This window comes from Crotalus tigris, unplaced genomic scaffold, assembly GCF_016545835.1.
Source record: "Crotalus tigris isolate CLP2741 ecotype Arizona unplaced genomic scaffold, ASM1654583v1 scf7180000018525.42219311030:4301911, whole genome shotgun sequence".
In the NCBI taxonomy this organism is placed as follows: domain Eukaryota; kingdom Metazoa; phylum Chordata; class Lepidosauria; order Squamata; family Viperidae; genus Crotalus; species Crotalus tigris.
Window position 1 is genome coordinate 782,898 of NW_024097057.1, and position 13,428 is coordinate 796,325.

At 41.4% G+C, this 13,428-nt stretch overlaps 1 protein-coding gene across 1 annotated transcript in view; it reads right to left on the reverse strand.

Annotated features, from left to right (window-relative positions):
- The window catches only part of PKD1L2 (polycystin 1 like 2), a 45,131-nt gene that overhangs the window by 10,336 nt on the left and 21,367 nt on the right, over nucleotides 1-13,428 (reverse strand). Inside the window, exons 23-35 of the mRNA XM_039353476.1 lie at nucleotides 13,148-13,341; nucleotides 11,413-11,643; nucleotides 10,786-10,887; nucleotides 9,915-10,093; nucleotides 8,644-8,790; nucleotides 8,042-8,241; nucleotides 6,846-7,066; nucleotides 6,262-6,478; nucleotides 5,639-5,867; nucleotides 4,885-5,116; nucleotides 3,843-3,939; nucleotides 1,853-1,993; nucleotides 1,037-1,222 (exon numbers count right to left, since the gene is read on the reverse strand). Of these exons, the coding sequence (XP_039209410.1) occupies nucleotides 1,037-1,222; nucleotides 1,853-1,993; nucleotides 3,843-3,939; nucleotides 4,885-5,116; nucleotides 5,639-5,867; nucleotides 6,262-6,478; nucleotides 6,846-7,066; nucleotides 8,042-8,241; nucleotides 8,644-8,790; nucleotides 9,915-10,093; nucleotides 10,786-10,887; nucleotides 11,413-11,643; nucleotides 13,148-13,341 (2,376 nt within the window). The remainder of the gene's footprint in view (nucleotides 1-1,036; nucleotides 1,223-1,852; nucleotides 1,994-3,842; nucleotides 3,940-4,884; nucleotides 5,117-5,638; nucleotides 5,868-6,261; nucleotides 6,479-6,845; nucleotides 7,067-8,041; nucleotides 8,242-8,643; nucleotides 8,791-9,914; nucleotides 10,094-10,785; nucleotides 10,888-11,412; nucleotides 11,644-13,147; nucleotides 13,342-13,428) is intronic.

Genomic DNA, 13,428 nt, shown 5'->3' on the forward strand with positions numbered 1-13,428 from the left:
ATATGCCATTCAGCCTATACTCGTTTGCATTTTCTCTCTTCTCAGTTGCTTTAGCTTAAAACCCAAGGATGGAAAACATGGTTCACGATTCCCCCCAATTGTACATGGGGATATGTGGTGTGTGTCTGTGTATCCGCATCTGTGTGTTTTTCTGCAATCTTGCAAACTCATCAGATTTCAGAAGATGTGGGTGTTCTTGAGTAAGATCATTGATAATCTTGGAAGTCAGATCTCCAAAATCTTAGGAGATCTGTCTGATGATCTCACAAGGTCTAGGTTATATGACTGCTTGTAGAAACTATTCTAGAAATTCCAGAGTTTATGGATACAGTGCTGCTGACTTCTAATTCAGCCTATTTAGAGGAACATATATTAATTCATCGTAATTAGAGTTTGAACTGCATTTTGGCCATTAGAATGTATTTTGGCTCCTTCCTTCCTTCCTTCCTTCCTTCCTTCCTTCCTTCCTTCCTTCCTTCCTTCCTTCCTTCCTTATTGAATGATAATGCCCAGCACCTCAAATGTTTGGTGACCTGTAGCATAAACACTTAGTTACCCTACCAACAAAAAGTATCTGTAAAAGAATTCAGAACACTCTTACCACTAAAGAGTCCTGCCTCCTTGCTGGATGTTATGATGAGGGTTCGGGAAAAAATCCATTTAAAGGTACATGAAGATAAAGGTAAAAAGCCAGTTGGTGTGATGGTTAAGACACCAGGCTAGAAACTGGGAGACGGTGAGTTCTAGTCCCACTTTAGGCATAGAAGCCAGCTGGGTGACTTTGGGCCAGTCACTCTCTCTGAGCTCAATTTACTTCACTGGCTTGTTTGTTGTTGTGGGGAAAACAGGAGCAAGAAAGTGTGGATATGTTTGCTGCCTTGAGTTCTTTGTAAAAATAATAAAGGCAGGATATAAATGAACAAATCATTCAGTTATTAGATAAATAAATAAATTTTGCTAACGAAAACCTCTGTGAGAAAGAGACTACATTCAGTTTGGTTTGAGAGAGCTGCCATAGGCCCTTATGCCACTCTACCTTCATATGGCCCATATAGGTTGCCGATTAAGACGGTTCTTGCCCACTTGAAGAAGTCCTGATAGCTTAAAATCTCTTCAAATCCTTCTGTGAAACTGTTCTCAATATGTTTGTTGAGATAATAGGAGTTTGGGTCACGCTGTCCGTAGGCAACCAGGAGCAGCATCCATAAGAATCCCAAGTAGGCTGAAGAAAAGATACCAAACATGAAAACAAGTTCTATTCCCAAGTCACAGACTGATGCTGGGAGAACCATGGCATGATTTTTTTTTAATCATAGTGCAGGTTGATTCTGTTGCCTAAGGCTTGCTATCTCATTCAAATCAGGGATTCTGACCGATTTTACTTCCCTGATCTTTTATGCACCCTCCCACACCTCAAACCTTGGTCAACCAGATGTCAAAGGTAGTGCTGGAGATGGCCAGATTGAGCCCAAGGGAGGGGTCAAGCATGTCATTAGCTTGGAATCCCTCCACTCTCACAAAAGATCTAAGTCCAGCCCTCCTTTGATTCTTATCTACCGCCAATTTGCCTTGACACTTAGTAGTTCAGATTCTTGTAGAGAGCTAGCATGGATTAAAACTTGCACTCATTTGAATAACTTTGGTTCCTGATTTCATGTGCCTGACAGATAGACAGCAAAAAGAATCACAGCTCCGGGTGGCAATTTTCCAAATAAATGGGAAATTTAGCGGATGGCATACAAGAGGCCAAAGGGATCTGGCAAAGCTAGCTAGCTAGCCTTACCAAAGTCGAGCTTTAATCTGAAGCTTCCTTTCCTCCAGCAGTTTTTCAGAATACGATCACAAAACATACCCAATATTTCTCGAATCAGGGCAAAAGCTTTCTGTTCCTTGATGTGGTCCATCTTCATTTTCTCAATGTCAGTCGCAGGAGGAGGCTGGTAGATGTTATTTCCACTATCTCTGCGTGCCCCAAAGATAGGAGTTGGGTCACCTGCCCCACAAAATGACAGAATAGACTATTAACCGTTGTAGAATATACTAATTGTAAACATGAAGTTTATTTTAAAAAGCTCTACATGTAATAGTACATGCGGACACACCAAGGCATCCAGTCACAAGATTCTTTAGGGGCAAACTTTGCAATTTTACTTAATAGTATATTAAAACTATAAATATATAGAAATATATACAGACTAAATTCATTTCAGTTACTAAATTGAATGGATCTACTTCCAGGTAAATATGTACATTATTCTTAAATATACAGTATATACAAATAGAATAAATTATACTTAACACAGTAGGGTTTATCTTCAAAATGTATAAGATATTCTTTTGGTCTAATACGTTATTGACCTGGATATATAATATTTGAAACCATATTAATATCAGCAATTTTAATTCTTCTTCTTGACTATATAATTATTTGAAGCCAAGTCCTTCCTTTGATATCCTTATCTTATGTCTGACCTTATGCAAATTTAGTTTGCATGCAACTTGTCTTATGCGCTTATTGAAAAGGAAAGCAGTATTAAAATACACGGTCATAAGAGAGTTCAAAGCTCAACAGAAAAGCTAAATGTTTAGATATGCAAAATAACGGAGACTTACCTAACACTCAGATTACAGGCCAAAAAGCAATAAAGAAGGATAGCTAGATAGATAAATAGATATCAAGCAAGACAAATGATCCTGCACTCATCATAGCTATCAAAAGGGATAAGAAGAGAGAAAATGTTCAACTTAAGCGGAGATAAAAATAGATAATCAGGAAGAAAAGAAGCCAAAATGGTACTTGCTCTTCAAAGACAGTAGGAGAACTGGCAGATGTCCAAGGTGGTGTAAATGTGCTCATTTTCTAATGAAACCAAAGTTGCAAAAAAAAAAAAAAAAAACCCACAACCCAACTTCTCATGGAAAAAGAGACTTTCCAGAATCATATTTTTAGGGTGCACTCACCCAAGGAATGATCTTATCCTCAGTCTTAGAATAATTGTTGTGATACTAAAGTTGGGAGAGATCTTTATTAAGTGTTTATCTAGCTGTGAATTGATCCAATTACATTTTTTTTTTTTTGATCCCCTGTTCAGACTCAGTTATCCTTTCAGTGTGCACTACCTGGATGTTTGCTCTAACTCCAAAATATGCAGATGAGGAAACTCTGCACAAAGATGTGCATATTCATGCAAATAATGTGCAGTTATTCATTCTGGTACGGAGTGGTTGAAAGCTGCACAGCTACAAAACTAAACAGAAGTGTTGTGTATCTGGAGTATTTGGAGAAACATACACAAACATTTGTAATGTTTCTATGCATTTTGTTTTAAAAAAAACATCCGTTTCCATTGTCTCGGTGTGACAGCCCAAATCCATAAATGGAATAATGAGAAACAAAGGAACCAAAATTGACAAATTTAGAAAAACGAGATGAAGGAAGCTAAAACTGACAGAATAATCCCTTCCAGCCAACTGCTTACTGCCACTACTTGCTAGTTGGATAGAACAAGGATGATTTTTTGCTGAGCATATTCAAATTGTGAGGCATCTTATCCCAAGAGCATATCACACCATCTTTCATGCTGTTTTTCATTAGTTGTTGGAGATATTTTTTATTCCAGCAAACTTCTCCTTTGTGAAACAAACATTCTTGTTCTGTAGTTTAATTACTGGAATCCTTTTTAATCAATCACTTTATTTTTTTTTTGCCTTGTTCAGGTATATATTACCTCCCTGGATATCACTAGAGTTTCCAGCATCCCTCACCAGGGCTTGCTATGTTCAGCTCAACCTGCAAAGACACAGATATTCTGCTCCAGGACTCGATGAATTAAATAGATTACCTGTGACCGACAACGGACCATCAATAGATGTGGCCTCCTCATCTTCCTGTTCCACCTTTTTCAGAACCAGAGCAAAGAAAGCAGCAAAACCAAGAACCTAGAAGAGAAAGGGGCGTAGACAACTTTGACTGAGATGTTTGGGCCACTGTCCGCATGTTACCATTTGTTACCATTTGATAAACTATAGCCACTTTTGCAAATTTGTTTAAAAAAAAACCCAACATCCATTTTGTTTTCCAGTTAGAATGTTAAGTTTACTGTAGCTATTGAATGAACACACTTTTATTGTTTTGTCCAACAGAGTGAACAATACATTAATCAAATTGGCAAGATGTGCAGAATGTGCTAACTCACAAAAAAAAAATGTTATCGAGGTTGAATCTAGCCAAGCTTGGCATATTATAGGAATGCATTTGCTATGTCTTTGTTGGATGTTGCCCGAAGACAACCATATAGTGTCCATATTGCAATTGTCTTCTTCTCGTATTGCACAGCCTCTGGCTGTAGTAGTGGACTGGGATGCTGTGTGTGGTAAAAAAAAAAAGTTTAGATTCTGTCTTCCGTAGAGAAATGTGAGTTTTTTGGTCTATCCACTTCATAACCAATCAAAACACACCTTCTTGCACATTCCTCCTGTGCTGGTCAGAACTTTGTTCAAAGACCACCTGCTCCTAACTTCAAAGCACATCTTTTGAAGTCAAGCAAGATGGCAATAAATGGCAATAAAGCACTTTGAGAGCAACTTTCAAATCAAACTGCATCTTCTAACCCAGCGGCTCCCAACCTTTTCTATACCCCAAACCCCTAGAATGCTTCTGATATATTCTCACACTCCTTATGAAAGTTTGAAATAACGGCAACGAATTATACATATACACTATGATTTTGAAAACTCAAGTTTTTGCACCCCCTGGAATATCATCTTGCACCCCTAGGGGTTGAGAAATCCCCAGTTGGGAACCCCTGTGCTAACCAGAGTTGGAGTCATATCATACCTCACAGAGAAGACATAGTTGTCCATAAGGAGAAAAAAAAAAGATACCTTTAACGGCTGGGTGATGAAGAGGCTCTCAAAGAAAGAGATGGCCATGGAGATCAGCCACTTGATGGAGTTATCCTTGCCATAGTGCAGTCCATACAGCATGGTGAAAAAACCAGAGACTCCACTGGTAAGGATCACCAAGAACCAGCCGACAAACACAAACCACCCGGGCAAACCTTTAGGTGTCAATTCTTTCTTGCTGTCTCCAGGAAGGCTCAGCGTTGGTGAGTTCCTAGAACAGCAAAGAACATGGGTAGCATCAGTGCTGGATTCCATTTGCAAAACAATTGAATCCATACGGTGAAAAAATAGAGAAGGAGCTGAGCCACAGGCTGAGGGAAGACCAAAGGGAAGATTATTGCGCAATGGGAACCTCTATTGTCTCTCGCCATTGGTCCCATGGGTGAGTCTGATGTGAAGTAGCATTCTATGGTACTTAAAGGACCAGATGTTGTCCACTTTTGATTGGTTTTATTGATTAGATAGGTATCCCACATTTTCTTTAGGTTGCCAAGGATTTTTTTTTTCAACTTGCTTAATAACAACTCTGGAAATAGGCTGAGCTAAGAAGAGGCGGTTGGCTCAAGGTCCCCCCAGGAAATTTCCATGGCTTTGGGGGCATCAGAACCTGGCTCTCCCTTTTCCTAGTCCAGCATCTCCACCATTGAACCACACTGGCTCTTTTAAACAATTCCCTACGAAACAGGAGTAGTGCGGAAGTCCTGGATGTTGTGTAGCACATGCGCTGTTTTACCTTTCGCTGTCAGGCGTTGCAGAGCAGAGCTGACTTTCCAAAAAGAGCTTCATGTGCTGAACCTGCCTAACTGCTTGGGTGTAGCTTTGCGGGTCCTGGAAGCGATGAGGCCCCAGCAGCTCCAGTTCAAGTTCCACGTGCTGCAGCTGGGCATGGAGGCAACGCTTGTAGTCCCGATGCTTCAGCCTTTCCACCATCCCTCTCTCTGGGGTTGGCGTCCTTCTCTTTTCTGAGGGAAGGAAGGAGGGAGGGAGGGAGGGAGGGAGAGAAAGAAAGAAAAAGAAAAAAGAGAAAGAAAGAGAAGAAAGAGAAAGAAAGAAAGAAAGAAAGGAATTAGAAAGTTATAAAAACGTATCACTGTTCTGAAATTCTATATAAAAGTGTGCTCAGTTACAAACTTAGTTTTGCATTCAACACATGTAATATTGTCCAGAACTGTGAAAGTATCAGTTCACTGAAAGAGAGGTGAAAAGTCATTGTAAGCACCTGCCTTTGAAACAAGTGGGAAGAATAACCAGCTTAACTATCACCCCAATTGAAGGAGATTTTAATTGCCTAATTAAGATTCAGTTCTGAGGGCACCGTCTCCTTCATTTATGGGAATCCTGCCATGCCTGACTTACCTTGCAGATCCACCAGCCCGAGGGTAATGATAATTGGGTCCTCTTTCTTTTTGCTCTCATCGTAAAATTCCTCTCCCACCCTGTTCTGCTGGCAGATGATGTCCTCCACCAGGGCCAGCAGCTTGTTGATATCAGTCGATTTACTGAAATCAGGATCCGAGGAAGGTAAAGGGGCCTTCAAGGTTTTGAACAGGGAATTGGCAATCCTCCTAATATCCTGGGTAAAATTGTTAGTAAAAAAATGAGATTGGTCAGAATCGTGGGGATGCTCCTTGCATTCCTTCCACACAGATAACAAACCACTCTTCATTGTTTTCTCCTAAAGCAAGATTAGACAACCTATTCTGGAGGAGCGCTTTGATCCTTCAGGGTTGTTTTGGAGACATACTTATGGGACAGATGCCTTCCTGGGGTGTGGGTCCTTAGATGCCCGTGAGCATCATTTTCAGGTTTGCTACAGAAGGCAAGATGCCTTAGGGCTGTTCATGCACAGTGTTTGCTCCTTGAGCTTCCTATCAGGGGTGGGGTCTCTTGCATGAGTCAACCAACTGTCCCACTTGCCATAAACCATTCCAGTGACTTGCCTTGATCACAGCCTCAGCAGTGAGGGACACATTTGGGGGGGATTGTTGGGAAAGAGAAGGCAGGTCAGGGGACACGCGCCCACTTTTTCCTGGTTTCTGCTCTTTCTTAAAACGAGAACGGATATTCCGGAAGATTTGGACGATGAGCAAGTTGATGGGGAACATCAGGATGGAGCTTTCAAAGCCAATCATCACCTCCTGCCATGTGAATTCTATCTTGCCTGGGGACAGCAAGTGAAAAAGAAGCGTCATGTGCTTGTACGGTTTCGGCTTAAATCTATTTTTGTGAAACCATTTTAATGATTTGGAAACCGTGATTTAGCATAATGCGCGAATCCTACTAAGGCTTTAATAATGCCGAGAAGGCACCATCTTAATCTCATTCAAGTGCACCAGATTATGTTAATATGGACGTTAATGGAGCATTTGGCCATGTTGCATAGGAGTCACATGAGTTATAATCAAGACAAGTAGATGGTTTGAAGAAAATTAGAGTATCATTGCAACACAAGTGTGTGGCTTTGAGTCTTTAAACAAAGATTCTACTGACGAAAATTTGAGGCTAATAAAAATTCCCTGGAAGATGAATGAGATGCTTAACTACGCCGGGACTCCTTGACTTTTGACTGTAATGGCTGATAATTTGGGAATTGTAGTTCCAATCTGTCTGGAAGGTACAGGTTTGGGAAGAATGTTCCCAACCAATCCTGCCTACTCTTCGCTTCCTTTTCAACAATCACTCAGACAATCCATCTCATCATCTTCTCTACCTGCCACTCCTTGTTCTCTTCTATTCCTCCTCTTCTTTTGCTTTCATAAACCAGTCTCCACATCTCCTCTTGATCATCCCCAAATACAAACCAGAAACAAGATTCAGGATTCAAAACACATTTCACCTACAAATGTCAGACTCTGTTGCTCTTACTCTAATACTTCATACTGTAGCCAAACCACCACATATCAAATCCACATTGTAGAACTCTCAGCAAAGCATTTATGGAACATTTTTCCTACAGATTAAACATTTTGATAAGAGGAGGAATCAAGAAAACTTTTTCAAAGTGCCACCAACTTCGAAGCAAGAAGAAGCATCAGATTTAGAATTTGTTCTCTGCGGCTAGAATTTCATACTCCAATAGTCATTTTCTCTACTGTCATTTCCACTGTACTCTGAAGCAAAGAAGCTGTGCTATTACCTAAATCCATTTTTTGGTCTGCTGGATCCTTGGGCACCCCCCAAAACATGATGCTGGTCAACATGGTGCATAGAAGAAGTGAAAAGCAACAGGACACTCTTTGCACTCGTGTGAAAGAGCTGCGTGGACAACGGTTGAAAATGGAGTACCAGATATGGCTATCACGAAAGCCTCTGGAAGTCTTCATGAAAAAAAGATTGCTGAAGAGAAGTAAAAGAAACCAGATGGGATCATTAGGAGTCAAAGGAAAGACTGTTGTTTTTTGCTAGCCAATGAACTACCTCTAGAGCAGCGGTCCCCAACCCCCAATCCATGGACCAGTACCGAGCCACGGCATGCCAGCAATTGGGCCGCACAAACAAGCAAAGTCCCATCTGCGGGATGCACACAAAACCATGCACTCTATGGTTCACGGAAAAACCTCTCTCCACGGAGCAGGTCCCTGGTGCCCAAAAGGTTGGGGACCTCTGTCTAGAGCCATTTTTTTTTAATACAAGTAGAATTCTGGAAACGTGACCAAACATTTTATTTTTTTATCCTTTTTATCCTTACTGCATGTAAGGCACACCACTCCACTTTCTAAAACAAACAAAAATGCACACCTGAACTGCTTCATGTCTTGTTCAGTGGCCACAGGGAATACTTTATCTAGGACACAGTCTCCCACGTCAATGGCCAGCCAAGAGTTACAAAGAAAATACCACTTCTGGTCAGTGGCCACATCATGGACGAGAAGACGATTCACGTACCTGCGAGTGAAAAATACAAAAGAAATGAGGTGAGGTTCATACAAGGCATTAAGCAATGGTATGGTTAACCAATGGCTGGTTAGCAGGGCAAAGTAATCTGATTCCCACATCATCCAGAGAGCCACTTTGGCCTAGTAAGGCACCAGACTAAAAACGGGAAGTTCTACTCCCACCTTAGGCCTGAAATCCGTGTGGCTGACTTTGGGCCAATCACCAGGCGACAGAGAGTTAAAGTTCTACTTTCGGTAAGAAATCTGGCTGGGTGAATTTGGCCCAGTCATTCTCTCTCAGTCCAGCTCACCTCACTGGACTGTTATTTTGGGGGAAATAGGAGGAGGAAGGCGTATTAGCTATCTTCATCTCCTTGAATTATTTATAAAAGTAATAACAGTGGGATACAAATAAATATAAACAAATAAGTATCAGAACAGCTAGGCTGATACAGCATGTGAACCTAGCCCCTGCTGGCTCAGGGATTCTGGGAGTTGAAGTCCATGAGTCATAAAAGAGCCGAGGTTGCCTACCCCTGACCTAGCCTATAGATCTGGGACATTTTTACTCACCCAGTCCCCAATGAATTCACTTGAAGCTCTCTTGCAGTCTTATGCATAATTATTCTTAATGTGGTCACTTGGCAACTGGCCAGCATATCCTGGCCACAAACTGTTTTTAATCTCACTTAGGGGAAAGCAGCAACATTTCACGTCTCACCCGATGGACATTCTTAACGCAAAGCTACATTAATCTTTCGATGGGGTGCATTGCAGAAGCCATGGTCTACGACTCCTATGCGACGTCCAATCTATAAAGAGTAACCCATCAAGTAACCCAACATATTCGAGGGCCCCTTTAAATTGGGGCAGGTAGGGAATCTTAACTTAAAATGGAAGATCCCTTCCTTGAAACTTCAGGAAAGAAAACAATTTTATTTCTTTATTTATTTTGTTAAACTGGTATGGCTGTCCAGCTCACCTCCGTGACTATGAGTTATTTAAATGCAAAACCATACGCAAAAAAAAAAAAAAAAAATGAAGCCGAAACACAATTTCAAACAATAAAGAAGTATTTCAGGAGGTCTTTGCAAAAGGAGATAAAAGGACAGTTCTGTTTCCTCTCTTACGTACCAGGCAGGGCTCGATCCTGAATTGTCATGCCACAGTCTGACACTCTGTAGTTCCCCAAGAGGAAAAAGGGTACACAAAAGAAAGACATCCACAGCCCCTCGCTCGAAAACTGGGGTATCGGGGTCCACCAAGTGGTGTGGCTCACTCTCTCCTTCCTGGCCATACAAGGTGAGAGTCACCTGGAATAGAAAAGAGCAGCTTCAGTTCCTCATTTATTTAATTGGCATACAGGGAGGCCTCACCTAATGAGCACCATTGGGCCCAAAATGTGAAAAATGGCTCCAATCACTTTTTTCAGTATCGTAACTTTGAACGGTCACCAAATGAACTGCTGTAAATCAAGGACTACCTGTACATGCCAGTGGTCAGGTGCCTAAATTTTGATCATGTAATCATGGGGGGGGGGGATGCTGCAACGGTCATAAGTGTGAAAAAGGTTCAGAAGTAACTTTTCTCTATCCTGTTGTAACTTCAGATGATCACTAAGCCAATGGCTGTAAGTCAAGGGCTTCCTGTACTGTATGCAGGGTTCCTATTTATCTATTGCCACTTCCTGTTTGTCTTCTTTCTAGCAGCAAATGACAAAGCATGACCTGTCTGGCGATCAGACAAAAGTATACTATGCAGAAAGTGTTTCCATTTTTATTTTTATTGATTAAAAACCGGGCCACGTGCATGCTGTGCTAGGTGGGGAATGCAATGAGAGGAAAGGAGGATTCCTTTTTGTAACCTATTCTAATCAGAAAGACATCCTCCACCAGTCTGTGGATGGGTGATTTAAGAGAACGTTCTCTTCGGTGTTTATTTAGACTCAGGATAACGTAAGTGCTGTAGCTCTTTTAAGCAACAAGATCTGGGACTCTGTGGCTACCTTAGAAGTTGTAGCTGCACCTCGGCGATGCCCAGTAAAAACGGTCACCAGATAACGATATTGCGCAAAAGGATCGTTGTCTTCCAGGAGGGTTATCTTCACCTAGAGAGAAGTAATGCAATTTCAGGAACAACCAGGAGATGATGAATAGGAATGTGTAAATAAACAAGGAAAGATTCCTTGCTAGATCAGTGTCGGCAGGTTTTAAAAAATGTGCACTGTTCAAGATCTAGAGAACTGAAAAATGGGACAATCTTCCACAATGGGAAGATGAATGGTAAATATAAGCCGTGGTGGTGCAGTGGTTAGTGTGCAGTACTTCAGGCTACTTCTGCTGACTGCCAGCAGTTCAGCAGTTCGATTCTCACCGGCTCAAGGTTGACTCAGCCTTCCATCCTTCCAAGATCGGTAAAATGAGGACCCAGATTGTTGGGGGCAATAGACTGACTCTGTAAACTGCTTAGAGGGGGCTGTAAAGCTCTGTGAAGTGGTATATAAGCCTAAGTGCCTGTTGCTAGTAAAGGTACCATCTTGTAGGTCCCATAATGGCTCAGCATCTCTCAACAAGAGAGAATTCTTTGCATTATAAAAGAAACAAAAGCCAGGCAGAACACGTGCACAGCTTACTTTGGCATCATCTTGGATGTCTTTTCTTCTGGCCCAGATCAGAACCAGAAGGTAGACGAGGAAGATGCAGCCTACCGTGGTCACCACCACTGGGTTGTCCACAAAAGTGGCAAACAGCTCCACAGTTTTGCTGACATCGATGGTGTTTGGCATGACAAAGAAAGAGCTGCCAAAGAAGGTCAGGTGGTTACAGAGACATTGAGTATCCCCAGGAGTTGTTTTGGGACCAACCTGGAATCGAAAGAAAAGATGTCATTTTGACTTCTACCTCGATCACATCTGTTCAGTCACAGACTTCATGTAGAAGTTTGGGGGTCTTTGTTTCCACATCTGTCAGTGTGGGAGGTGAAGTGCTCAGCTGGAAGAAAGGGGTTAGATCTGAGCTAAGGTCATGGATTGTTTTGGGGGAAGGCTAATGGTTCAGCACAGAACCAAAAGCAAAGTAAGAGGGAATGGAGGAAGGCCCCAGCCTATCGCATCTAGAGATTCCAAGCTAGGACATGAAGAAAGATTAGGAGAAAAAGGCGGGAGTGGCTTGTGAAAGTGTGGAAAGACCAGGATGGTGGACTGTGTTGTGTGTATGGAGATTTTGGAACATTGTGAGTTGAAAATCTTGTTTGGTAGCAAGACAACTGGGGAAAAAAATCAGAGACATTCCAGTATCAGTAATTGAGACAAGGAGCAGGAGATGAAACCATAATAAAATGTAAGCAAAAAAAGAGGGGAAAAGGCATGAAGGGAAGGGAAATTAAATAGGTTAAGAGTTGATTTCATAGAATCCCTGGGCTGGAAAGGACCTTGGAGGTCTTCTAGTCCACCCTCTATGCAAGGAAGGAGTCCTTTTCTGTCCTTTTCTTATATTTCTTACACCACTTGTACATACATAGAAACACATATCGGTTTGTGAATAGTACTATCTCTTGTATATATTATTAGATCACACTACTTTATTGGTATAGTGTATCAGTGTACAGAATAAAAATCCCTGGTTTGTGTTTATCTGTATCAGCTCCTATTGTGATGCACACACACACACCTCTGGCAGTCAGGCTTTTCCATGAATTAAATAGCCACATCAGAATCCAAGAACTTTGGAGAAGATCGTTTTATTACAGAAAAGCTAACAAGCCATTATGAAAGAATTCTGTTAATCGTGTTAAATGTAAGCTCTGCTTATGCAATTATCCTTCCCTTTTCCCACTCTGCATAAATGTAGGAGAAGAGCAGGCAGAGGCAGGGGGCAGAGATAAATATGTCACCAGCTTAGAGTCCTTACGTTGCCATAAAAGATCCAAGACCAGTCCCCCCTAGAATTCCATTGGCCCTTATCTAGCACCAGTTTGGTGTTGATCATTTATTGGCCAGATTCTTATGTTTAGGCCTGAGTAATAAATCTTTCTGAGCTACAACTCAGCTTATGGTACTGGTCCTTAGCTTCCGACAATAAAGGACTATATGTCTTTCTCATTTAGCCAGAAAAACACTTCCCATTTATTCCTAGTTTCAGTTGCCTCTTCCTTTAAACAGGTTGTTTACTTTTGACTGAGAGGGAACTAAGTCTTACAATGCAACAGTTGTCCATAGCCTGCATTCTCCAGAAATGTACAGAATGTAATTTCCAGCATTCAAAACTTGCAGTCCCAGTATATCTATAAGGTCTCACATCAGGGGAAAAATGTTGCCTAATCATAAATCTTCAATATGTATTCCAATGTTTCTACTTCTCTCTACTTACACGGCATCCATAGCTATTCCAACTCTTTCGGTGCTCATCCCAGAATACACATTGGGACACAAAGGAAGTGATGGAAATGTTCATTTCATTGGAAGCAAGGAAGTCCAATTCTGTGTCTGGTCTCACGACAAAATAATACATCCCTTCTCCAAAGATCAGATCTTCTGGTTGAAGCACCCAAGAATATATCTCATCTGGGTTGCCAAAACAAACAAACAAGCAAAAAAACAAACCAATGCCAAATAGTTAGTTGTGTTTTTTTCCCTTCAGAAATCCAGATT